The sequence below is a fragment of the Marmota marmota genome, unplaced genomic scaffold, assembly GCF_001458135.2.
Source record: "Marmota marmota marmota unplaced genomic scaffold, marMar, whole genome shotgun sequence".
NCBI classification, from domain to species: domain Eukaryota; kingdom Metazoa; phylum Chordata; class Mammalia; order Rodentia; family Sciuridae; genus Marmota; species Marmota marmota.
The window spans coordinates 30,090,351-30,115,363 of NW_026000057.1; the positions used below are offsets into that span (position 1 = coordinate 30,090,351).

Below are 25,013 nucleotides of genomic sequence, written 5' to 3' on the forward strand. Positions count from 1 at the left end.
GAAAAAAGAATAAAACAAAGATAAGTTACTTATTATTGCTACCAAATCACAGTCACCTCTTCTCCTCCTCTTTTCCCTATCTTCTAGAAGAAACTCAAAGCAGTACCTGGGGCAGCCTGTAGCAACTCCATCTCAAATCTTGCAACTTTCTGTATCTCCTTTTACCCAAGGTCAACATGAATGCCCTGGAAAAAACCTTGCCCCTCTGGAATTTTATCCTTGGGCATCTTGGCCATGCCTGGGTCCTTATCATGACCTTCATAGGCTATGCTACCTCAGAAGTTTCAAGGGTGACAATTGTCATTTTTTTTTTCCTGAGAACCTTTTTATTTGCTGTTATTTTAAATCCTGATTAGTTTCATTTCAACAGCGTTGCAGGTAAGGAACGTGGTAATATGTTCAAAGGGACTATACCTAATTTTTCTTTCTTGACCAAGTCTTGTTTTAACAGAAATCCCAGCCTGTACCAGTGCTCTTTCCTCCCCTATGCAGTGCCCATCATATTCAGAACCTTCACTGTGAGCCCCTCAAATTTCACATCTTAAGTGATCTATCTTCTTAGAAGTCTAAATCGCTTCTTTTCACACATACACAAAGAACTCACAGCTTTGTAGTAATAGAGCACTTTCTCCCAGAATTAGTGGAGGTGAGACTATTACCTTTCTAGTCATTTATTTAACTAAATCTGATAAGTGATGCATTTTTGCTTCATATATATTTCTTCTTTTTTTTCTTCATAGGTCAAGGAGTTCTACTCATATCCAAATGAGCCAGTGGCCATAGTAAATCTCAAGAGAGGCTTGGCTAGCCTATTTCAGATGCAGTTAACTTCTGGAAAAACAGATGAGGTACTTAATAATGAGTCAGTGTCTTGTTTGTCAATAGGGTTGCCAAATTTGTTTATAAGTTCTTCTTTTAGAAATTCAGTAGATGAGTTACTATTATGGTATATTGCTCAGGAAAGATGAGTTGGTTGCTCAAATCTCATTTACATATGAAACAATTGTCATTTATCCCAATGTTTTATTACTTAAATACAAGATAAAAGGATTTAGAATCACTTCTAATAAGCAAGGGGACTTAGAATAATTGTTAGATATACAGAAAACTTTGGGGATCATTCCAGTGATCTCCAGACATCACTGTGTACCACTACCCTATGAGGATTATCCCAGAGACTGTGATCAGTAGAGTAGGGGACCTGAACATCTGTATTTTAACAATCTCCTCAGATAATTAGGATGCACTGTCAGTGTGGGGAACTAATAATTGGAACTAATAATTTTGCAAATAAGGAAACTGAGGTTAATTGGGGAAGTTAAACAGATCCACTAGTATCACACTGGTAATCAGGGCTGGACTCCAACTTTCCTAGTCTGAATTTAACTAGCCCACAAATGGAAGAGAAAATCTGATGGCAGGGCTGGGCCAAGGGAATGATGGCTAGTTTGCTAGAGTTGAGGCAGACTGGAGCTGGCAGATCCCAGGGGAAAGCTCAGAGAAGCTAAACTGGGAAACATTTGCCTAAATTCAAATTGATGAATAATGAGTTTAATTAATCCCACAGATTTTTAAGCATACAAAGTAACACACACACACACACACACACACACACAGAGTCTATACACAGCCTTAAAAAATCAACTCTCCTAGCCACATAATTATCTACTTACTAGAGATTTCAGTTATTGCCAGGCCATTTGTCCAACTCTTATTGGGCATAGAGAGAACTATTCCTGGCCTAATTGAAAGGATGCTGTTAATCTTCAACCAAAGAAGGTGAGAAAGAATCAACATGCTAGAGGAGACTGAATTCTCTATTTTTGTTTTGTCATCCTGAAATAAAAAGCATCCCCCAATGATGTATTAGGGACCTCCATTTTCAAATCACTTCCCACTAGAATTAAAAGATTTCTGCCAAATTCCAAACATTATATTTTTGCTTTTCTTTTTTAGGAAGATGTCTCTGGAAATTGTAAAGTGACCTACCAGGCTCATCAAGATAAAGTGATAAAAATTAAGGCCTTGGATTCATGCAAAATTGAGAGGTCTGGATTTACAACCCAAAATCAGGTAGGATCAAATAATTACATGTTGTACAGATTAATTTTAAAAAATAGAAAAATAAGGTATAAATATAATTTGGAAACATTTATATTTTTAAGTCATAATTTCATATATGTCAAATAAGTAGATTTAGTTAAATATGTTGTAGATATGGGTGATGGGGAAGGGGATAAAAGGGTAGTTCTTTTGAAGAGTGTGGGATAGTTATATATTTGGTTTACTTCAAAGAATAAAAAGTGTATTTCTTTTTTAAAAAGATAAATATTTATCTTTTTATTTATTTAGGTTTTGGGTGTCAGTTCCAAAGCCACATCTGTCACTACCTATAAGATAGAAGACAGTTTTGTTGTAGCTGTGCTTGCAGAAGAGATACATGCTTTTGGGATGAATTTCCTCCAAACCATCACAGGAACAATAGTGTCAAAGTAAGATAATGCTGAAATTATAATTTCCCTTACTGTTTTTTGACATTATACTTGGTTTATAAATGTTTGTGTGTGTGTGTGTGTGTGTGTGTGTGTGTATGGTGTTCCCTTATTTGACTGTGGGTTTCTTGAAAACAGAGATTACATCTTAATCACCTTTATTTTTCACATCATCTATAATAATACATGGCACAAAGTGAATACCATTTTTAATAGAATTTCATTAGAATTATTTATTGACTTGAATTTAAATTTAAAAAAAAGCAAACTACTAGTTCATTTTATAATTTCTCTTGTGTTTTTTAATGTCATAGTTAAAAAATGGTGGCATTTGCATTTTATTCTTTGGGAGTCCCCCCCCCCTTTGTTGTACTGGGCTCAAACCCAGGGTCTTGTACACATTAGGCAAGCAATATGCTACTGAGCTACACCCCCAGCATCCTTGAGAATTTTTAAAGTTATTAATAAGAAACATAGAAAGTTCCATAGTGAAGAAATGTGACACAATTTTTGATGAGATTTATAGCATGTAAATATTTGAGCTTGTTGTATGAATTTAAGACCAGTTCTCTGATCAGAATGGTTCTAACAAGATTAAGAACTGAAATTTCAACTCTGTTTGTTTTATTTTGATATTTTAATTCAAAAAGACATTTTCAACAGTAAGTGAATTATATGTTATGCCATTGCTTTTCAAAAATTTCCTTTGAACTGCTCCTAACATCAGAATTAGATGGATGCAAATCAGAGGAGAAGTGTCTCAAACCATAAAAACCTTGAAATTTTATTCAAGTCTCATCTGGAGTTAAATTTTGCATTCTACTTCATGCTCTTTACTGTTTTCATATATTCTTATATAAAATAAATGGTTAAAATTGTTTATCAGGTCTATCCAGTTTCTGTTTCCTTATAACAAATTCAAATTCACCACAAATTCAATGGTATAAAAAGCAATGATCACTGTATTATTCTCTCTCATAATTTTGGGCTTGCCTTGGCCTGGTGTCTGCTAAGCAATGACAGTGACAAGCTAGAGCTAGAATTATTCTAAGGTTGCTCCCTCATGTGTCTGATGCTTGAGCTGAGAAGACTCAATCATCTCTCTTTATCTCTGGTCATGGCCTATTCAAGTGGCCAGACGTTTTTATTTACAAATTTTTATTGGTGCATTATAGTTGTACATAATGGTGGGATTTATTGTTACATATCTGTATATGCACACAATATAACAATAGAATTTGGCCAGTATCATTCTCCAGTATTTTCCCTTTCCCTCTTCTCCTTCTTCCTACTGCTTCCTTTGCTCTACTCTACTGATCACCCTTCAGTTTTCATGAGATCCCCGCCCATCTTTCTTTTTCTTTTTCCTTTGTAGCTTCCACATGTGAGAGAAAAAATACTGACTTCTTATGTGACAACTCAAGACTCCAAAGGCCTATGTGCTGATGGTGTGCCAGATGAAAGCTGAAGTCCCTTTTATGGCCGAGCTTTAGAAGTCACACTATGTCTCTTGCACTGTTCTCTCTTAGTTGGGGCACCCTTATCCCATTTCAAGAAGGGAGATGATGGCAGAGAGACTAAGTTCTGGAAGATAATATTAGATGAAAATATTGTTAAGTCCATTTTTGGAAAATAAGCCTTCCTAACTGTCTGTTAATAAGTGACGCATGGTTGTATTCAAGTATCATTTTCAGAAAGCTGGGCTAAATTCAAGCAGGCTGACATCTCACATCTGGTTCTGCATCCTGGAGGAGAATTTTCTCTCCTCTATTTTCTTGTCATAATATTTTGAAAGTTGACAAACTTTTGAATCATTGAACATAATCACTGCTTTATAAAGACTTCATAATTATCTTGAGGTTTCAGTTATCCCCTGGAGATACCCAAGTTTGAACTTTTACAACTTGAATAACCTGTGTATTTTGTTTTTCAAAAGAATGACAATTTGTATTATTCACTCAGAAGAATGCTTATAAAGTGCTATTTCTCTTTGGCATGATGCAGGCAGAAATTAGAGCTGAGGACAACGGAAGCAGGCCCAAGACTGAAACCTGGAAAGCAGGTTGCAGCAGTAATTAAAGCAGTTGATTCAAAATACACAGCTATCCCTATTGTGGGGCAGGTCTTCCAGAGCGAATGTAAAAGATGCCCTTCTGTAAGTATGAAAAAATTGAGGGCTAATAGTGGCTTAAGATTCTATTTTCCTTTTCTCTCCATTGGAAGCATCAGCTAATTTTATGAAGAAAGTTTCTAAAGAACTACCAGCCACCACAAAGTCAGGGTGATGTAGCCTGAACAACACAATCCTGAGATGATGCGTGATAGAACAATAATGAAGAAATAATTACTACTTGCTTAACAAAACATGTTATGACTTAAGGACAGCCTTTTGAAAATCAAACCTGGAATTTAGGTTATGGGAGGGAAGACTTAATGAAGCTGGGGGAAATAAATGTTCTCAAGAACACAGGCAAGTGTTTGAATTTTGTAAGGGCAGAATTGTATATAGGTTTGTTCAGATGTAAGGTACTTTATTGATCCTAATGTTCTAAGTATTGTTGTTCAGGATTAAGGAGGATTCCAAATTCTCTGCCTGAATTAGGGTACGTGTCTCTACCATACTTCAGTGTCTTCTATGACTACAGCCACAAAGGGGATATTCTTTCTCAAAGGCAAACTATAGATCAAATTGTAAGATTTTCAATGTAACAAAGAGAAACTTCATTGATTGCATGAATCAGTTGTGCTGTATGGTCACAGAAATGACTTTAAGGGAGATAAAAATTATTTAAGGGAATGACTAAAGAAAGGAATCATATTTTCTTATGTTGTGAACTATTAGTCCCCCACCACAGTTATTAAACATTATGAATCATTTAAGATTATTTATTGCAGAAAGTGTTTATGTTATTGAGGACTTTGCTTTTCCAACTTCAGTATAATGTTACTACAGCAACTTTCTAAAGAAAAAAATCTAAATTCATGTAGATGTGCTCTTTGGCTTCAGAAACAACCTCGTAAATATGAAGTTAAATATAGCTAGAATTTTTGCATTGGAATATCCTCTTTGGATGAGATAGCTAAAAGGGATTTGCAAAAGAGAAAAATAAGTGTCTATTGCTTACAAGAAGGGATGAATAATTTAAAAACTAGAAGAATGGTGATTATCACAGAGTTAGAAATTTAGAGGTCACTGATGCAATTTAACAAATTCTGTACAGCTAGGTGAAAAGTAGTCAAGTACGAAAAATAAGTTCTTTAGTTTTTCTCCAAGCCAGAAAATGTCATCAATTAGAATTATTTACTATTTAAATATGTCATCAATTAGAATTATGTTTTAAAACCAAAGCAGAATAATTGTAGTGTGTGTGTGAGAGAGAATTGCCTTTATGTATATACTACTCTGCTAAACATAGATATAAGTTCAGACCTCAGTAACAGTAAAACATTAAATTTCATACAAACAATACTGTAAAAAGAGCAGGGAACCAAACTATTGAAAAAAGTGCCATCCAGTGAGGGGCAAATGAATCAGAAACCTGTTACAATACTTCAGCAGTTCTGATTTTTTTTTCCTTACAAAATATCTTGCTGTTAATTAAAATTCTGCACAATTTCACTAGGGTAGTCAAAGTCTGGTCTCTGATATAATTCCCTTAGTATAGCCATGGGATGACCATATGCCCTGGCACAAGTGATTTATTTCCCAAGGTCCTTCAAATTTATTACTAATAGACAAAAATGATCCTCCTAAGAGGAATGGCACTCAAGGTTAGCATGCCTCTCAATTTGCCTCTGGCCTTCAGGAGTGGTGTGTTACGGGCAGGGAGACAAGAACCATACTGAGCAAAGATACAAAAAGCATCTTCTGCTTGTCAGATACAAGTAAAATTTTATTTCTGGGGAGAACAGCCTTTTAAATGTGGATGCTCAGAACTACGAGCAGGACATGAGCCTGTGGCTATGTTTTGTAGCTGTCAGAACACTGGCAGTCCATCAGGAAACACCTGGAGCCTGACAACCTCTCCAATGCTGAAGCTGTCAGAAACTTCCTGGCCTTTGTTCAGCACCTCAGGACTGCAAAGAGAGAAGACATCCTCCAAATTCTGAAGACTGAAAAGAAAGAAGTACTGTAAGTTCCCCAAACTTACAGTGGGTTGATCTGTCAGGAAAACTCTGCTGAGTTATCATTTTTATCAAGCAAGAAAGACTCCTTCTAAATCAATTGCCCCACCTCCAAATCAATTATTCTGTTGTTCTACATTTTAACCAACAATTATATATGCCATAATGTAATGACTTAATGGTCACTGGACCAAAATTCCAAGAACAAATTTTAAGAGTGACTCAAGATGCACATATTTTAAATTAGAGTTAGATTGGCGCATAAGATAGATAAAGCCAGGGCTTCATCAGGACACCCTGGCACACGGGTGCCTTGCTGTTTTTGCAATTGTGTTTTCAAGCTATTAATTTATGTTTGAAAAGATTTCAGAGTTGACTGAAACAAACAAGAATGGTACGACTTTTCCATTGAACAATGTGATTTCATTAAAGATCTAACTGATGTCTCATTTTATACAGAAAATTGAGAACTGTTGTAAGTAACCAAAAGAATCTAGAGAAAAGAAATTCACACATTTTGCAATTTTTGGTGAAAGAGTGATTCATTAACATGTGTAAAAAAGAAAGTCGACTCTATTAACATAATCAAAAATGGAAATTGGCCAAGTTACACACACACACACACACACACACACACACACACACGGCAGCCGCCGCCCCCACAGCAGCTGTCAGAGTTCAAAGGACTCAAACAATCAAGAAGAGAATTCTGTTTTTGATCTGAAAAGTCTGTTTATTCTTGATCATATTTATTATTTACTTCCCTTAAGGATATTAAAAAATAGAAAAAATATCAATTTGATGAACCACCCCTTTTATATATTACTGGTATAGAGAAGAATTTGAGCTTAATTTATAATATTATTTATATAATTTTAATTTTACAAATGTTCAAATTATTCTTGACTTAGGTTAATATAGTAAAATTAGCTTGTATATTCTATGTATATATTGTTTAAATGAGAAAAAGAAGACTTAAGGGAGCAATTTAAATAAAATGGGAAGGGGATCTTTTTGAGAAGAATTTTTTGTTGTTGTTCAAATAAAAATATTTCACTTCTTCAAGAAATTCAAATCAGTGGAGAGTCTGTGAGTGGTCGAGGTTTTTAATAATTCCTTAAGCACCTGAAGCACTGATATGTATGATGATGCCTTTTTCATAGACCTCAGCTGGTGGATGCTGTCACCTCTGCTCAGACTCCAGCCTCATTAGAAGCCATTTTGGACTTTTTGGATTTCAAGAGTGACAGTAGCATTGTCCTACAGGAGAGGTTTCTCTACGCCTGTGGATTTGCCTCCCATCCTGATGAAGAACTCCTGAGAACACTCATTGTAAGTCAAGTAGACTCAGGGAAAATAAAGACTCTCAGCAGCTAAAAGCAAAAAACAAACCGAAAACCTGCAAGCATATAAGCAGTAATTAGAAGTTGTTCAAATCAGAATGAAGACCACAAACTGTGAATACCTTCTGAGTATTCACATTCAGACTTCACTGGACTATTTCTATCCATGGATCTTTGACTGCACAGTAAATATTTCACTTAGTGTCTTTACAGTCTCACTAATTAGCATAAACTATACATTATGGAAACTTAAAGACTCACTTCTCATATGTGGGAAATGATGATATTTTAGAAGGGAAAAGTCTAGGTTATGCTTTAATAAGCAACTTAAAAATTCCTTTGAGTTAAAAATCTTCATGGTATTTATACAGATACATTGAAGAGATACAATTATTCCATTATTTAAATTTTTATATTCAATCCAGACCCAACTTCTCTTGAGTCTGAGATTTTTTTTAGAAAATTATACTCATCCACTTATGATCTAGTGGAACAGTCTGTAATCTTTTTGGAAAACAAGCCTACTTGAGAATCTGGTAAAAACAATGAAGCCCAACTTCATTTATATTTAAATTTTAAAAACTTTTTGTGGTTCACTGACTAACCTGATGAACCCAATCCATAAACTCTTAAATAAGAGTTTAAAGACCGTGGTTAGGAATACCAGGACAGGGCCCATGCTTTTAACTCTTCATTCAGAACTAGATAGTGAATTTCTAAATGTTTCAAAAGCAACATTCTGAGTTTGGTATCCAGGAACATGAAAACATTTTCCTCAAGTTATTGGTTACTTTATTCCTAAAAGTGTCCCTCTGAAATATTTAAATGTCTTAATGGCCTCTTTTATCCCTGTTAATAGAGTAAGTTCAAAAGTTCCTTTGCAAGCAATGACATCAGAGAAACTGTTATGATCATCATCGGAGCCCTTGTCAAGAAGCTGTGCCAGAATGAAGGCTGCAAACTCAAAGTAAGTGTGAATCAGTGATGCCCGCCATCACCCAAACCACCATACTTGATATTCATCTTGCTGCCCACCCATAGGATACCTAATCCTCCCCCACTCTACTAGTTTTCCTTTTCGTATACAATTATTGCCATCTAACATACTTGGAAATTCAGTTGTTTATTATATCTACTGTTATTTCTGTATACTCCATGCAGAAATGGATCTTTGTTTCCTTCAGAACCAGTAGCCTAAAATAGTGCTTGGTGCATAGATAATGATCAATAAATATTTGCTAGAAAGGGAATAGTCCATTGATATTCCTACCAAATATATTGATTGAGCACCCATTAAGTATTCAGATTTGTTTGGTCATTGTTTTATTCTCAAATGACAAATGACAATTGTATATATTTTGGGGGTCAAGTGTGATGTTTTGATACATCTATATCTTGGGAGGCATGATCAAATTAATATATCCATCACCTCAAATACTTATCATTTCTTTGTGGTACAAAAATTTAAAGTCCATTCTTCTAGGTATTTTGAAATATACAACACAATATTATTAATTATAGTTACCAGGCTGAGTGATCCCCACAATCTCTTCCTCCTATCTGACACTGTGTATCCTTGACCAATATCTTCCGTTTCCTAATTCCCCCTCTCTTGTCTTACTCTGGTTAGCTTTTGGCAACCACCATCCTTTCTCCATATTCTTGTGTAAGGTTGACTTTTTTAGATTTCATGTGTAAATGAAATGAGATAAATGGGTATTTATCTCCCTGTGCCTAGTTTATTTCAATCAGCATGTGTCCTCCAGGTTTGTCCATGTTTCTGCGAGTGACAGAATTTCTCTCTCTCTCTCTTTGTGATACTGGGGATTGAACTCAGGGGCACTGAGCCACATCCCCAGCCCTATTTTCTATTTTATTTAGAGACAGGGTCTCACTGAGTTGCTTAGCACCTCCCTGTTGCTGAGGCTGGCTTTGAACTAGAGATCCTCCTTCCTCATCCTCCAAGCCACTGGGATTACAGAAGTGCACCACTATGCTGGGCCAGAATTTCCTTTTTAAAGGATTTAGTATTCCATTATATATCTGTACCACATTTTAAAGGTCCATTCATTCTTGGCTATTGTGAACAAAACTGCAAAGAACATGGGAGTACTGATAGCTCTTCAACACACTGATTTTATTTCCTTTGGATAAATACCCAGAAGTAGGATTGCTGAATCATCAGGTAATTCAATTTTTAGTGTTTTGAGGAACCTCCATATTGTTTTCCAAAATGGCTGGATTAATCTCTAATATTACCAACTACACAGGGTTACCTTTTCTCCACATCCTTGCCACATTTTTTATCTTTCAACTTTTTTATAATAACCAGTATAATAGGTGTGAGGTGATATTATTAGGCCTTTATGATTATGGTATCAGCCTTGATGTATGATTTGCAAATAATTTCTCCCTGACTGTGGTTGTCTCCTTACTCTATTAATTGTTTCATTCTGTGCATAAGTTTTTTGATTTGATGGAGTCCCATTTGTCTATTTTTGCATTCATTATCTTGTGCTTTTAGAGTCTTACCCAAGGACTCTCTGCCCATATCAATGTCCCCCTGGTTCTTTTCTTTCTCTCTCTCTCTTTTTTTTTTAAACTACGGTTTTGTAATATATTTAAAAATCCAGTAGTGTGATGACTCCAGTTGGCCTTTTTGCTCAAGATTACTTTGTTACATTAGGATCTTTTGTGGTTTCATAAGTATTACAGAATTTTTTTTTTCTAGTTCTGTGAAGAATGTCATTGGTATGTTGATGGGAATTGCACTTAATCTTTAAATTGCTCTGGGGGGCATGAATGTTTTAACAATATTAATTCTTCCAAGAGATAAACATGGGATGCCTCTTCATTTAGTTGTGTCTTCTTCAGTTTCTTTCATAAAAATGTTTTATATTTTTCGTATATAGATCTTCACTTCCTTGGTTAAATTTTCTCTGAAGTGGTTTTTTTTTTTTTCATTCTGTTACAAATAGGATTGCTTTTAAATTTCTTTTTCAGATAATATGTGGTTAGTTATAGAATTGTGATTGATTTTTGTAAGTTGATATTGTGTCCTGCAACTTACTGAATTTATTTATCTGTTCTAACAGCCATTTGATGGGGTTGTTAGGGTTTTATGTAAATAAAATCATGTGTTTAGAAAACAGGTGATTTCACTTCTTTCCTTTCCTAATCAAATGCCTTTTATTTCTTTTTATTGACTAATTATCCTGGCTAGGATTTCCAATATAATAGTGAAAAGAAGTGGTGCCAGTGGGTATTGTTGTCTTGTTTCTGATCATAGAGGAGAAGTTTTTGACTTTTCACTCTGGAGTATGTTAGTAATGGTTTTGTCATATGTGGATTTTATTGTGTTGAGGAACATTCCTTCTGTACCTAATTTGTTGAGAAGTTTTATAAATGAGGGATGATAATTTGTAAAATACTTTTTTCTGCTACCATTGAGATGATCATGTTTTTGGCTTTCATTCTGTTAATATGGTGAATCATGTTCATTGATTTGCATATATTGAACCATCCTTGCATTGTAGGGATAAATCCTATTTGGTCATGGTGAATGATTCTTTTAATGTATTGTGGCTAGTATTTTGTTGAGGATTTTTAAATCTATGTTCAGCAGTGATACTAGTTTCCACTTTCCTTTTCTGGTTGTGTCTTTGTTTGGTTCTGGTATCACAGTAAAGCTATCCTTGTAAAAATGAGTTTGGAAGGAATTGGGGTTGTGATTCAGTGGTGGAGCGCTTGCCTAGTATGTGCAGGGGCCTGGGTTTGATCCTCAGCACCACATAGAAATCAATAAAATAAAATTATTTTTAAAAATGAGTTTGGAAGTATTCCTTCCTCTTCAATTTTTTTGGAAGAGTTTGAGAAAGATTGGTTCTTTTTCAAACAATTGGAAAATTTTAGCTGTGAAGCCATCTGGTCCTGGGCTTTTCCTTGATGGAAGACTATTAAATACTGATTCAATTTCCTTTCTCATTATCACTCTGCTCAGATTTCAGATTTCTTCATAATTTACTCTTGGTTAAATGTTTCATGGAATTTATCCAATTCTCCTACATTGTTCAGTTGGTTTGTGTGTATAGACATTATTCATAGCAGTCTCTTATGATCTTTCTTATTTGTAAGTTGTAATATCTCCTCTTTCATTTCCAATTTTGCCTGTTTGGTCTTCTCTTTATCATGGTCTAGCTAGGGGCTTGTCAATTTTATTTACATTTAAAAAAAACTTAGTTTAATTTTCTTTGGTATTTATCTATTTCATTAACTTCTACTCTGATCTTTGTTATTTCTTTCCTTCTGCTGATTTTGAGCCTGTTTATTCTTCTTTTACTAATTCTTTGGGTAAAATGTTTACTTGAGACTTTCCTCCTGTTTTTATGTAGGCATTTAGTGCTATAAACTTCCTTTTTATGACTATTTTTGCTGTAACCCATAAGTTTTGGTATGCTGTGTTTCCATTTTCATTCATCACTAAATAACTTTACATTGCCATTTTAATGTCTTCTTTTATTTAAAAGTTGTCAGGAGTATATTATCTAAGTTCCACATATTTGTTAACTTTCCTTGATTTCTCCTATTATGGATTCCTAGTTACATGCCATTGTGGATGGAAAAATATTTGATATGATTTCAATCTTCTTAAATTTGTTAAAACTTATCCTGTGGTTTAAGATTTAGCCTGGGCAGATTTCTGTGTGCACTTAAGAATATCTATTCTGTAGATATTAGATGGAATATTCTATATATGTCTATTAGGTCCATTTGGTCTAAAGTATAGTTCAAGTCCAGTGTTTCCTTATTGATTTTGTTTGTATGATCTGTCTATTATCATTAATAGGGTATTAAAATTCTCAACATTTTTTGTGCTGCAGTATGTCTCCCTTCAGTTCTCTTATGCTTTATGTTTTTAAGTGATGTCATGTTGGGTACATATTATTTACAATTGTTATGTCCTCTTAATGAATGAACCTCTTTATCATAATAAATGGCCTTCTTTATTCTTACTCAGCTTTGAATGGTGTGTTCTTCTTCTACTTCTTGTTCTTAGGAAAAAAATAGATGCTAAGGTTTTCTCTCAGAACAGAACTTTATCTATAATAAATGCAGTTTATAGTTTTAAGTTTTGTCAGTGGAAATTTAGTTATTTCTAATCACTTAGAACTTTGTATGTTGTTTTTATTCTCATTTGCTCAAAGCTTCTTTGTTTTCCTGAGAGTTATCAATTTTCACATCTTCTTATATAAAAAAGCAAAAATACTCACTTTGTAAGCATAACCAAAAATGGAAATTCTATATAGATTAAAATCAAACACACCCTACTTTTCTATAATGCAAATAAAGCATTTTCTCTGTTCATATTTATTATATTGCCAGCTTCCTGTTCTGCCACAGGAAGGCATAGTTGCATTATTTTGCTTCCTAAATGCTTGCTATTTAAAACAATATTGAAAATGAGGTTTTTGTTTGTTTGTTTATTTTACAGTAGAATGCATTTTGACATATAGTTCACAAGTGGAGCACACAACTTCTCATTCCTCTGGCTGTACATGGTTCAGAGTCACTCCGGTAGTGTAATCATACATGTATATAGGGTAATAATGTCTATCTCTTTCTACTGTTCTTCCCATCCCCACAATCCCACCCCTCCCCTTGCTCCCCTCAACACAAACCAAAGTTCCTTCATTCTTTCCTATCCTCCCTGCCCACTATGGATCAGCATCTGCTTATCAGAGAAAACTTTTGGCTTTTTGTTTGGGGGACTGGTTTATTTCACTTAGCATGATATTCTCTAGTTCCATCCATTTACATGCAAATGCATAATTTTATTCTTCTTTAAGGCTTTGTAATATTCCATTTTGTATTTGTACCACATTTTCTTTATGCATTAATCTGTTGAAGAGCACCTAGTTTGGTTCCATGGTTTAGCTATTGTGAATTTAGCTGCTATAAACATTGATGTGGCTGCATCACTGTAGTGTGCTGATTTTAAGTCATTTGGGTATAAATTGGGAGTGGGATAGCTGGGTCAAATAGTGGATTCATTCTAAGTTTTCTGAAGTATCTCCATACTGCTTTCCATAGTGGTTGCACCAATTTGCGGTCCCATCAGCAATGTGTGAATGTGCTTTTTTCCCCTCTTCCTTGCTAACACTTGTTATTGCTTGTATTCTTGATAACTGCCATTCTGACTGGAGTGAGATGAAATCTTAGAGTAGTTTTGATTTGCATTTTTGAGAATGTTTTTGAAACCAAATCATTTCATAAGAAGCAACTCCTAAATAGATTGTACAAAAAGAAGATAACTAAAAAGATGGTCATTAAAAATATTTGAATATCAGTTCTGGCAGAAATCAAAATTGGTATTATTGTATGACAGTAGAGAACTATGAATTTTTATGTTTTTCAGTTTCCACAGTTACTTGAGTAGCTTATCTGCTTCAGAAATTCATGTATTAAATATCTTGTCAAAATACAAAATCCACAGAGAAAAACAACAGTTAGCTATATTTAATGAGCATCTACTCTGTATTAGGCATAATGTTAATCCTTTAATATAAAGATATATAAAACATTCTACCATCCTCAAAAAACTCTTTGTCTATTTATCAAATGCAAACAGGCAAGTGCAGTTGGCCCTCTGTATCTGTGTGTCCCCCATCCAGGATTCAAACAATCATAGATTGAACTATTGGGGAAAAAAAAATCACATGTGTATTTGTCATGAACAGATTATTCCTTCTTGTTATTATTCTCTAAAAAGTGTAACATTTACATTATATTAGGTATTACAGGTAATCCAGAGATGATTTAGGGGTTGGGGGCATGGCTCAGCAGTAGAGGACTTGCCTAGCATGCATGGGACCCTATGTTCTCTCCTTAGAACCACAAAAATAAACAAATCAACCTTCAAATTATTTTTTTTTAAATCTAGAGATGATTTAAAGTACACAGGGCTATGTGTGCAGGTTATATGAAAGTACCATCTTTACCATTCTTTACAAGAATTTGTATGTTTTGTTATCCCCAGGGTGTCCTGTAATCAATCCCTCATGCATACTGAGGGACTAATATAATATTAAAACAAACAAAGTGACAGTGAAAACACAGAAGCCACAGTGACTTTGCTGTTTGAGGGTGTTAGGGAAAAGTTTCCCCAAAATAGTATTTGAGCTTAGTCTAGAAGAAGTTTTTAGGTGAAGAAATCATAATATGGAATAAAGGACATTCTACAAGTAGCATAATTTTGTATGAAAAGTCCTGAAGTGGACCCAGTATGCTTGGGAACAACGAGAAATTTTGTGGCACTGAAACATAAAATATATATGCCTGCCCACTAGAAGGTGAGGTGAAGATATCAGAAAGAGGGGAAGTGAGAAGAAAGGTAAACAGATCTTTGCGAATAACGAGCTAAGGAGCCTCACCTCCATTCTATACAACAAGGAGGTCTGGTGAAGTTTTTAGGTGGGTGAATGACACACTCATTTTTAAAATTTTATTTTGGAAGAAGCCAGATGATATATGAACTGAGTATTGGCTGGATTAGTCAGTAAGATCTGACTAGAAACATTTTGCAATGATTTTGGCAAGAATTAATAGTTTTAAATTAATGTAGGGTCAAAGGAGAGAGAGGAGACAGATTCAAGAGCCATTTAGGAAGTAGATTCAATAGTGTTTAGTGATTGATGAGATGCAGGGAATGAAACAGAGGTAAGAATCTAGGTGACTCCAAAGCTTCCAGGTTAGAATACCAGAGTACGGCAATGCCTACCACTTAATCAAGGTTTTCAGAGCCTAATTTAATGGTGAGAGTAAGGTGGAGCTATTAATTTTTTTTTTCACCGTATTAAGTTTGAAATCCTTTGGGTCACCAAGTTGAGTTGTTCAACAGGCAGATGGTCAGAATCACAGAACAGGAGAGAAGTTAGAGCTAGAGATAGAGGGTGGTTGAAACCCTGGGAGAAAAAGGGATTACCAAGGCATGTGGCATGAAAAGGAAACTGAGTTAGTGATCAAAGTTCTTCTGATAATGGGACAGCTTGGCTCTTTTCACATTTTTAAAATCACCTTGTAAGTAGCTACAAACTATCCTCTATCACTGTCATTCAATCTTGTTAATATTTTTGAGCCACTTTATTTTAAGCATTGTTCAGATAATGCGATTTGGCCACCAAATGGACTGTAGTTAATGTTCACATTTTCTTTTCAATTTTCTGCTATGGAACTTTCATCTACCTTTTGGCCAAATCAAAGACATATGAAAGGAAACGATGTATCCTTAACACAAATATAAGGTATTTGCTGGGCATGCAATACTTATGCTACCCAAAAGGTACCTGTGATTCCATCCAGTGCTATGCCTTCTCAGTATTTATTAGCATGAAATTTTCTGCCCAGCATCAGTCTGAATGGTAGCTAAACAAGTTCACAATCAGGACTAAACTCCATGATGTCTTTTCTATTTTTTTTTTGTTTGTTTGTTTACATTTTGACTTTACAGCATCCTAATTTCATTTTCCCAAAAAATTTGTATTTGAAAAAAAAACTTATAGAAAAGTTCTAAGAATAGTACAATTTTATGAATATGTATATCCTCTTCATTTAGATTTTCCAATTTTTGAAATATTGACATATTTACGTTAACTCATTCTGTTTTATTTTAATTGAACCATCTGAGAGTACATTGTAGACATTTTACATTTTTCTCCAAAATATTTTTACTTACTATTACTTGAGTGTCATTTCATCTAGGCTCTTCTGTTGGACAAGATACATATAATTTATTAAAGGATGAGTTCATACCTATATTTCTAATTCTAATTGAACATCCAAGGTTCTTTCCTTCCTCCATTCCATAATTTTACCTTTTGTCTCCCAGAACAAGAATCCTGGGTTTTTGAGAACCCAAAATTTATTTGTTCATCTGCTCATTTCTAAGATTCACACAAAATAGTTTTGAAATTGCTACACCGATGTTACTACAAAAACAAACTTCATTTCAGTTCAAGACTTCATTACAGTTCCCCCCCGCCCTTAGGATATTTTCCATCGAAGGTACACAGTCTGAATCCTATGCTCAACAGTTGCTTGGATAAATTCTTTATTGTCTTCTTCTGTTGAGTTCTATTATCAATTTGATATACATTTAGGTTCATTTATGTTTGAATTGGATTTTAGTAATTTTTCATCCTTGTTGACTTAATTTTGCTTCTTGAGTATATAAAATGTTAATACTATTCAAAAGCCAAAACTATTTTTAAAATATCCTCAAAAAGGATATCCCTCCCACCTATTGTGACCTACCTCCTGTAGCTAAGCATTATCATTAATTTTTGGTATCTTCTTTCTGTATTTCTTTTCACAACAGCAAGCAGAAGTCCACACAAAAAAAAAACATACACACACATTCCTATTTCTTTTTTCTTGTACAAAATATACCATTCTACATATCCTCTTCTGTATCTTACTTTTTCCACTTAATAATATATTGTGGAAATCACTCCATACTGGTCTGGTAACAGAGACCTTTGTTGTCCCCGATTAGTACTCTATTGTGCCATTGGACCATAGTTTATTCAATGCCTCCTATATGCAATCATGCCAGTTGTTTCCACTATTTTTGCAAATTCACCTAATAATGAAATGAATAATTTTATAGGCACTTTGGTTTTATTGTTGGGGGTGTAGCACCAGGTCAAGAGCTGTGAATCAAAATGGAATTTTGTTAGTTTTGTCAATTCCATTTATCTTCATATGAATTATGCTTCCACTAACAATACACAAGAATGCCTATTTCCCCATAGCCTCACAAACAAAATACATTATCAAGCATGATTTTTTTAAACAAATCTAAGACTTGAAAAATGTCACTTCTTGAATTAGGTATGTGTGAAATTTATTATGTCTCCTTCTTTATTGTTTTGTTTTTGTGGTGCTGGGGATTGAACCCAGAGCCTTGTGCATGGGAGGCAAGCACTCTGCACTCTACCAACTGAGCTACACCCCCAGGTGTTATGTCTCTTTCTGTTTAGGGATTTCTTCCCCTTCCTCCTGTGTGTGTGTGTGTGTGTGTGTGTGTGTGTACACCTGTGGCCTCATTTCAAAGTTCACAAATCCTGTAGATGAATTGGGTGTTAAGAATCTTTATGATGAAACAAAAGCCTAGAAAACATGTAGTGGCAAATATAAGACCAGAACTCAGATGCTCCTATTTCTAATTTGCCTTTCCATCAAACTATTAGCTTGTCCCCAGAGGTGTTCCCCCCCTCCAGGCCAGGAAAAAAAAAGTCCTTTTGTAATTGCAGAACATATTTGAGAAGTGCCTACAAAGTACTTGCCACATAGAAGGCATTTAAGAATGTTTTTGAATTGTATAGCAGCATTAATTAACTTGGGCTTCAGGTGAGAACAAACACTTCTAAAACATTTAGAAGCAGGCCTTATGTGTCAAGCAAGCTCTAATCACTTTCACTCAATTTGTTTCTTAAGAAAATGTGTGTGGTAACATTCAGGCTCCATTTAATTTTTGTTTTAGAAATTCAATAAATGGAAAGTTATTTAAATAATCAATTGCAAGGGAATTAAAATGGCTTTCTACATTCAGAATAGATTCAAAACTAAGTCAGCCAATTACTATATATATATATATATATATATATATATATATCACACACACACACACACACACACACACACACACACACAAACACCTTTATGAAGCTCAACTTGCTTCCTTTCATGATATGTCTCAGGCACCAACAGTGCAAACGTTTTGGAAACTTTAGGTTGTTTTCTTGCCCAAGTTTTGTTTTATGTATAGTCATGAATATGTCTAAAGTGTGTGACATTTTTAGGCAGTAGTTGAAGCCAAGAAGTTAATCCTGGGAGGACTTGAAAAACCAGAGAAAAAGGAGGACACTATGATGTACCTGCTGGCCCTGAAGAACGCCCTGCTTCCAGAAGGTATCCCGCTCCTTCTGAAGTACGCGGAGGCAGGAGAAGGGCCCATCAGCCACCTCGCCACCACCACTCTCCAGAGATATGATGTCCCTTTCATAACAGATGAGGTGAGACCTCCAAGAATATTTGCAACGTGAACAGAAGGGGAAAAGCACATCTGAACATGAGTCAAATGCAAACTCCTCTCAAGTAACTCTATTTTTTCCCCCAAGTGGCCTCTCTCTTCTGCTTAGAAATAACTCCAAAGTTGCATTTAAGGCTATTCTAAAGCAGCCTCACATTTTGAATAGATAATGTTCTATATCCTGAAGCATAAATATTGAAGCATACTCTCTTATTTTAAGACAAAAAATATTTTCAGAAATTTACTTCCTCTTAGAAATTTTAAGATGTTGTAAAAATTTTCAACACTAAAATATCCTGGCTTAAGCACGGCCTCCTTTGTTCATATAACTACATTTTTAGCAGTCACCTAACTTAAAATTTTGCTGGACAAAGAATGTTTCTAACATTAATATAAACTTACTTGAGTAGTGTCTAACACTGAGAATGATATTTCCATTTTGCAGTTAAGCACCCTTCCCAGTTTTTTGTCAAATATGGTTGGCAATGAAGCATGATGGTTAGGGCACAGGCTTTTGAGAAAGACGACCTAGGTGTAAATTCTGGCACTATTCTTTCCTAGTTGTTTGTTCTTGGATGAGTTATTTAACTTCCAGATGCCTGAGAGCAAGGCCATGGTTTGAGGGAAATAGGAAAAGACAGAGGGAAGCAGAATTGAAAGAAACATTTATAAATGTCTAGTAAAGAACTTCACATACCATATCTTCTTATAGACAATGTTGTAACCAATAAAATTACTTGTTGACACAGCATACAATTATTATGACACATTTGCATTGATTCAAATATTATTTAGGAAAAAAAAGGCCATAATGTACCCTACGATTGATAATGATATGTCAAGCAGGTTCATCGAATGTAACAGATGTACCACGGTTGTCTTAGTCCATTTCTATTGCTATACCAAAAGAATTGTCAAGTGTTTTATAAAGAAAAGAAACTTAATTAGCTCACATTTCTGAAGGTTCAAGAACATGGTGCTGACATCTTCTCAGCTCTGCTAAGAGCTTATGGCCAATAGCATCACAATGGCAGAAGTGCATGCAAGAGTGGTCAGTGGCACATATGGAATAAAGATTCAGGGGACGTGCCAGGATCCCTTGTAATAACCTGTTATTGGAGGAATTAAGCCAGTCTTATAAAACTGCATCAATTCCTCCTGAGGTCGAATCTCCCATACCTAATTACCATCCACTAAGCCCTGCTTCTCAAGGATTCCACCACCTCAACACAACCTCATGGGGTCCAAGCTTCTAGCACACAAGTCTTGGGTGACACATTCAAGCCACATTCAAATTATAGCAACTGTGCTGCAGGATATGCACAGACTGGGAGACTGTGCATGTACGGGAGTGCGGGATATATTAAAACTCTGTCTATTACCTACTCAATTTTTCTGTGAACCTAATATTGCTCTAATATATATATATATATATATATATATATATATATATATATATGTGTTTTATATCTAGTAATTTAAAAAATAAGATTCTGAGATATTTCACTGTGAGGAAATATCCATTCATACAGCCATCTCTCCCCAAATCCCCATTGCCACACAACAGTAGTATTCATAAAAGTTATATTAGGAGGTACCAAGTTATGCTGTATAAGGAATGAAACTCAAAATCTCAGAAGCTTAACAAAAGTTTATTTCTCGTGGTATGTCTGATATGGGTAAATATGTGGCCATCAGTTCACTTCAGTCATGGAAGGAAAAGATGGAGAAGGCATTGCCTTAGCTTGGAAGTGATTCATATTGATTGTGTCATGGCCTATTAGCTGGAACTGATTGTATAGCTCCAACCTAATGATGAAGGAACCTGGGAAATGTAGTAATGCATGCATTTACTCACTGTCCCTGCTACAATATCAATTTTAAAAGTCTGGGTGTGCCACTGATTTTGACTATCTTATGAGCAGGTGAAGAAGACCTTGAACAGGATATACCACCAGAATCGCAAAGTCCATGAAAAGACTGTGCGCACGACTGCAGCTACTGTCATTTTAAAAAACAACCCCTCTTACATGGAGGTAAAAAACATCCTGCTGTCTATCGGGGAACTTCCCAAAGAAATGAATAAATACATGCTGTCCATTATTCAAGACATTCTGCGGTTTGAAATGCCTGCAAGGTATGACCCATTGCATGTCTCTGTGCTTAAGTTTATTTACACAGTGATATGGTACCATGTGGCTAATAATAATTGTGTTCTATTGCATAAAACCAAAGGGAGCCACATTTGCCCAAAGAGGGCTGTGTAAAAGTGAGCCAGCTAAAATAGCTTCATATTGGCTGTTTATGATTGGGAGCTCTGAGTCTGACTTTGGTTATCCTGTTCAGGCTGTTAATAACTACATGTTGCCATATGTTAGTAATGTTTTAAAGCCTAATTGCAGGACTCTTATTATATGTAGTACAGCAAAATGGTGTTAAGTTCTCACCAAATTATCATTCATCTTAATTTTCTGAATGTGAGAAATCTTTGAATCCTCATTTATCATAGTCCCAATGAATTGCCAATTTAATTGCCATTAAAGTTTAAAACTTTAGGCATGGCCTGCATTTTTGGTCCATTCAAGGTCTGAATCAGCAGACCTCACTGCTTTCAGTTACTCTTGCCAGATTCACCTCCTTCCAGTCCCCAAGTCTTTCTTCCCAAATTTATCCATGCCACTCTTCAGGGTGACTCCCCTGAAGCTCCTTCTCACTGGAATCAGAGGTCCAGAGAAGGAATTCCCATTTGCCCTGAGGTCCCCGCAGAATAGCACCCCCAAGAAAGAACGAACTTTAAGAGTCCCCCAAGGAGAGGAAAACAGATGGGGGAGGGTGGGAAATAAAGAAAAAGAAATTTAACAAGAAGAAAGTAAAAGATTGAAAGAAAAAACAAGAAGAGAGAAAGTACAAGAAACAGGGGAGGTGAGAAGACCCGAGAGAAGAGCAAGACAACGGGAAAGGAAAGGAGCCAGTGAGCAGGAGAGGGAGGTGGGAGGCAGCCAGGGAGGCAGCCATGTATTTCCAAGTGAACGGGGATTTGATTCTCTTTCTACTCCCTTGTTGCTTTTATGAGGCTTTGTGGTGGAGGTCTCAGGTGTGTTTGCTGACTATGTCTTGGGAGTCTAATAATTTAGGGATGGAAAAGAGGAGGCAATCAGAATATAGAAAAAGATGGGGAAGAGCTCAGCCTAGGAAATGGCATGAAGCAATCACAAACATTGTGGGTCGGATTCTTAGGACCAAGAAGGACATTAAAGGCCACCTTGCTTGGTGTCTCTTTGCAGTGTAGGGATCTGTGGTGTTCAGACTTCAACTGCTCCTCTCTGGTGGCCAAGAAACTCATCACCTCTGAGGAAACCTGTTTCATTCTTCGACTCTGCCCATGGCTTTGTCTGAACTGAAGTCTTCCCATTGGCCCTGGTTTTATCTCTGGAGTTAAGCAAATCATGTATAATCAATCATTCAGCCACATGAATACCCTTTACATTTTAGGGGCATCTATTATGACCCCCCCAAAGGCATATAAAGTTGCCATTTTCCCCTCTCAAAAATTTTCTACCTCAGGTCTAGGTCCAGTTTGCTTTGGTTGATTATTTTGATTTTACCATATTGTAATTTTATTATTGCTGATATTATTAGTGTTACATGGTTAAAAAAAAAAGAAAACATCTCAATACTAATTACATAGAAAAGACAGAGGCATGGAATAAGAAGGAAGACTTGGAGACCACGGTTCCTTTATGGGTTTTATTGAGCTGTGTCTGTAACTGAACACTACCCAGATATAGAAGAAATCCTGGAAACTTGCTGTTATATATCATTAGACAATGATAACATTAAAGAAAAATGTTAAAGACATAAAGTGCAGCTAATCTTAGTTTGGTACAGTTTTCCTAAACTTATGGACAATGTAACAGCAGAACGGTGATGACTCAAATAGCATGTGTTTTTCACTCCATATCCACTGTCAGCTGAAGCCACATCATAGCTGGAAGCCTTGCCCTGCTGTCATTTTAATACCAAATGAAATTTTCAGATATCTGAGTAATGAAGGGGAAAGCCCTAATCTTGATGCTGATGTCCAGCTGGCACCTCGCCCAGTCTTGGAGTGGCATAAGGAAAAATTCAGCCCCCTCCTTTTTCCCTCTAAGGATTTTCTTTCTTTCCTAATTTGACTTGGGAAACAGCCATTACAATGAATTTGCAGCTTTTTCTTCTTACACGTTGCAGCAAAATGGTCCGTCGAGTTCTCAAGGAGATGGGCACTCACAATTATGACCGTTTCTCCAAGAGTGGATCCTCTTCTGCCTATACAGGCTACATAGAACGTACGTAACCCAAAAAAGGGGTTCTCCTCCATGCCCATCCCCAGGTTGGCATTGCTGGCATTGTTGCTAAGATGCATGGTTGCTTTGTCCTTAGGTAGTCCCCGTGCGGCATCTACCTACAGCCTTGACATTCTTTACTCTGGTTCTGGCATTCTAAGGAGAAGTAACCTGAACATCTTTCAATACATTGGGAAGAGTGATCTTCACGGTAGCCAGGTAACTCATTTTCCATGGATTGTGCTTAATAAAGTGTGTAAAAAAAATAGTAAAATAAAATATCCTGATGGCAGCCCTATAGAATGTGTAAGTTGATGATGGCTTTTGTCACATGTTGCCATGATTCCATCATCTGCAAAGGTTGGATAGGTTTTTAGACATAGAGGGAGTTTCAGATATGTACCTGGAACCTAAGTAACTGATACACACAACTCGCCAGACATCCATTTGTCTTTTCAAAGGTATACGGTTCACAAAATTGAAATTGTGTCTGTATTCTTCACTTAAACTTTTTTATAAAATTTTATTTGTATTCATATATATATTTCTTTGGACCCTCTCAAGTATTTAATTCTGTAATATATTTGCCTTTTTGATTGATTGATTCAACATAAATGAAACTATATAATAGAATATGACTCTCACTTAGAGTCCATCTGTATCTCTTCAATACAGCCAGAAGAAAAAATAAATTAAAAAAATGTAAGCATTCGACAACTGGCTGGCAACTTTCCTTCTGTTGGTTTTATCCAAGATTTGGTGATGACTTATAAAACCTTCCTTATTATGAAATATACCTTCTTTTTTAGTTTTTATGAGTATCACATTATAACCTTCTTAATTGAAGTCAGTTAAGCTTTAGAAGTGATCCAGGGCCACAAAAATGTGAGCCCCCCTCAAAGTTAATTGCCTCACTCTTTAATAGTACTGTAGTTAGAATACCATGCCCTTCTCTCCAGAAGACTCACCATCTGTTTTCTGATATGCACTCAGAAATGTCAAGCACCCAGTAGTTTGGGGCTGGGTAGGAAGGACAGAAAATGTGTAAAATTCTTGTGTGGTAGAAATTAGGTTGTGAACCTTCTCATGGTATTTGTCATCTTTTTAAAAATGTTTTTAATTTTTGGCAAGGGAGAAAAGTGTGACATGGACATGTATGAGTCATGGCTTGGAGAGTGCAGGCCTCTCGTGGCAGCAACCTTGGGACAACTGTGCCAATACCTTTCCGAGCTCTCCAAGATAGGTGATTCGTTATGTATATGTAACAGTCCTGGGGAGACCAAGCGCCTCTAGGATGACACCATAAAATGGAAAGCTCATGACAGGCACAGTGGCACACATATTCCTGTAATCCTAGCAATTTAGGAGGCTGAGGCAGAAGGATTGCAAGTTCGAGACCAGCCTCAGCAACTTAGCAAGACCCTCTCTCAAAATAAAAAAAAATAAAAAAAATTTAAAAAGGGCTGTAAATTTAGCTCAATTGGTATAGTTTGCCTTGCATGCATAAGGCTCTGGGTTCAATCCCCAGGAAAGAAAGAAAGAAAGAAAGAGAGAAAGAAAGAGAGAAAGAAAGAGAGAAGGAAAGAAGGAAAGAAAGAAGGAAAGGAAGGAAGGAAGGAAGGAAGGGAGGGAGGAAGGG

The 25,013-nt window shown here is 35.7% G+C and overlaps 1 protein-coding gene across 1 annotated transcript in view; it reads left to right on the forward strand.

Moving 5' to 3' along the window:
* Positions 1-25,013, forward strand: part of LOC107141150 (microsomal triglyceride transfer protein) — a 46,559-nt gene that overhangs the window by 12,534 nt on the left and 9,012 nt on the right. The window contains exons 4-15 of the mRNA XM_048813859.1: positions 741-848; positions 1,957-2,073; positions 2,353-2,492; positions 4,497-4,647; positions 6,467-6,624; positions 7,781-7,949; positions 8,820-8,927; positions 18,820-19,032; positions 20,975-21,186; positions 23,280-23,377; positions 23,472-23,684; positions 24,006-24,018. Coding sequence (XP_048669816.1) covers positions 741-848; positions 1,957-2,073; positions 2,353-2,492; positions 4,497-4,647; positions 6,467-6,624; positions 7,781-7,949; positions 8,820-8,927; positions 18,820-19,032; positions 20,975-21,186; positions 23,280-23,377; positions 23,472-23,684; positions 24,006-24,018 — 1,700 coding nt within the window. The remainder of the gene's footprint in view (positions 1-740; positions 849-1,956; positions 2,074-2,352; positions 2,493-4,496; positions 4,648-6,466; positions 6,625-7,780; positions 7,950-8,819; positions 8,928-18,819; positions 19,033-20,974; positions 21,187-23,279; positions 23,378-23,471; positions 23,685-24,005; positions 24,019-25,013) is intronic.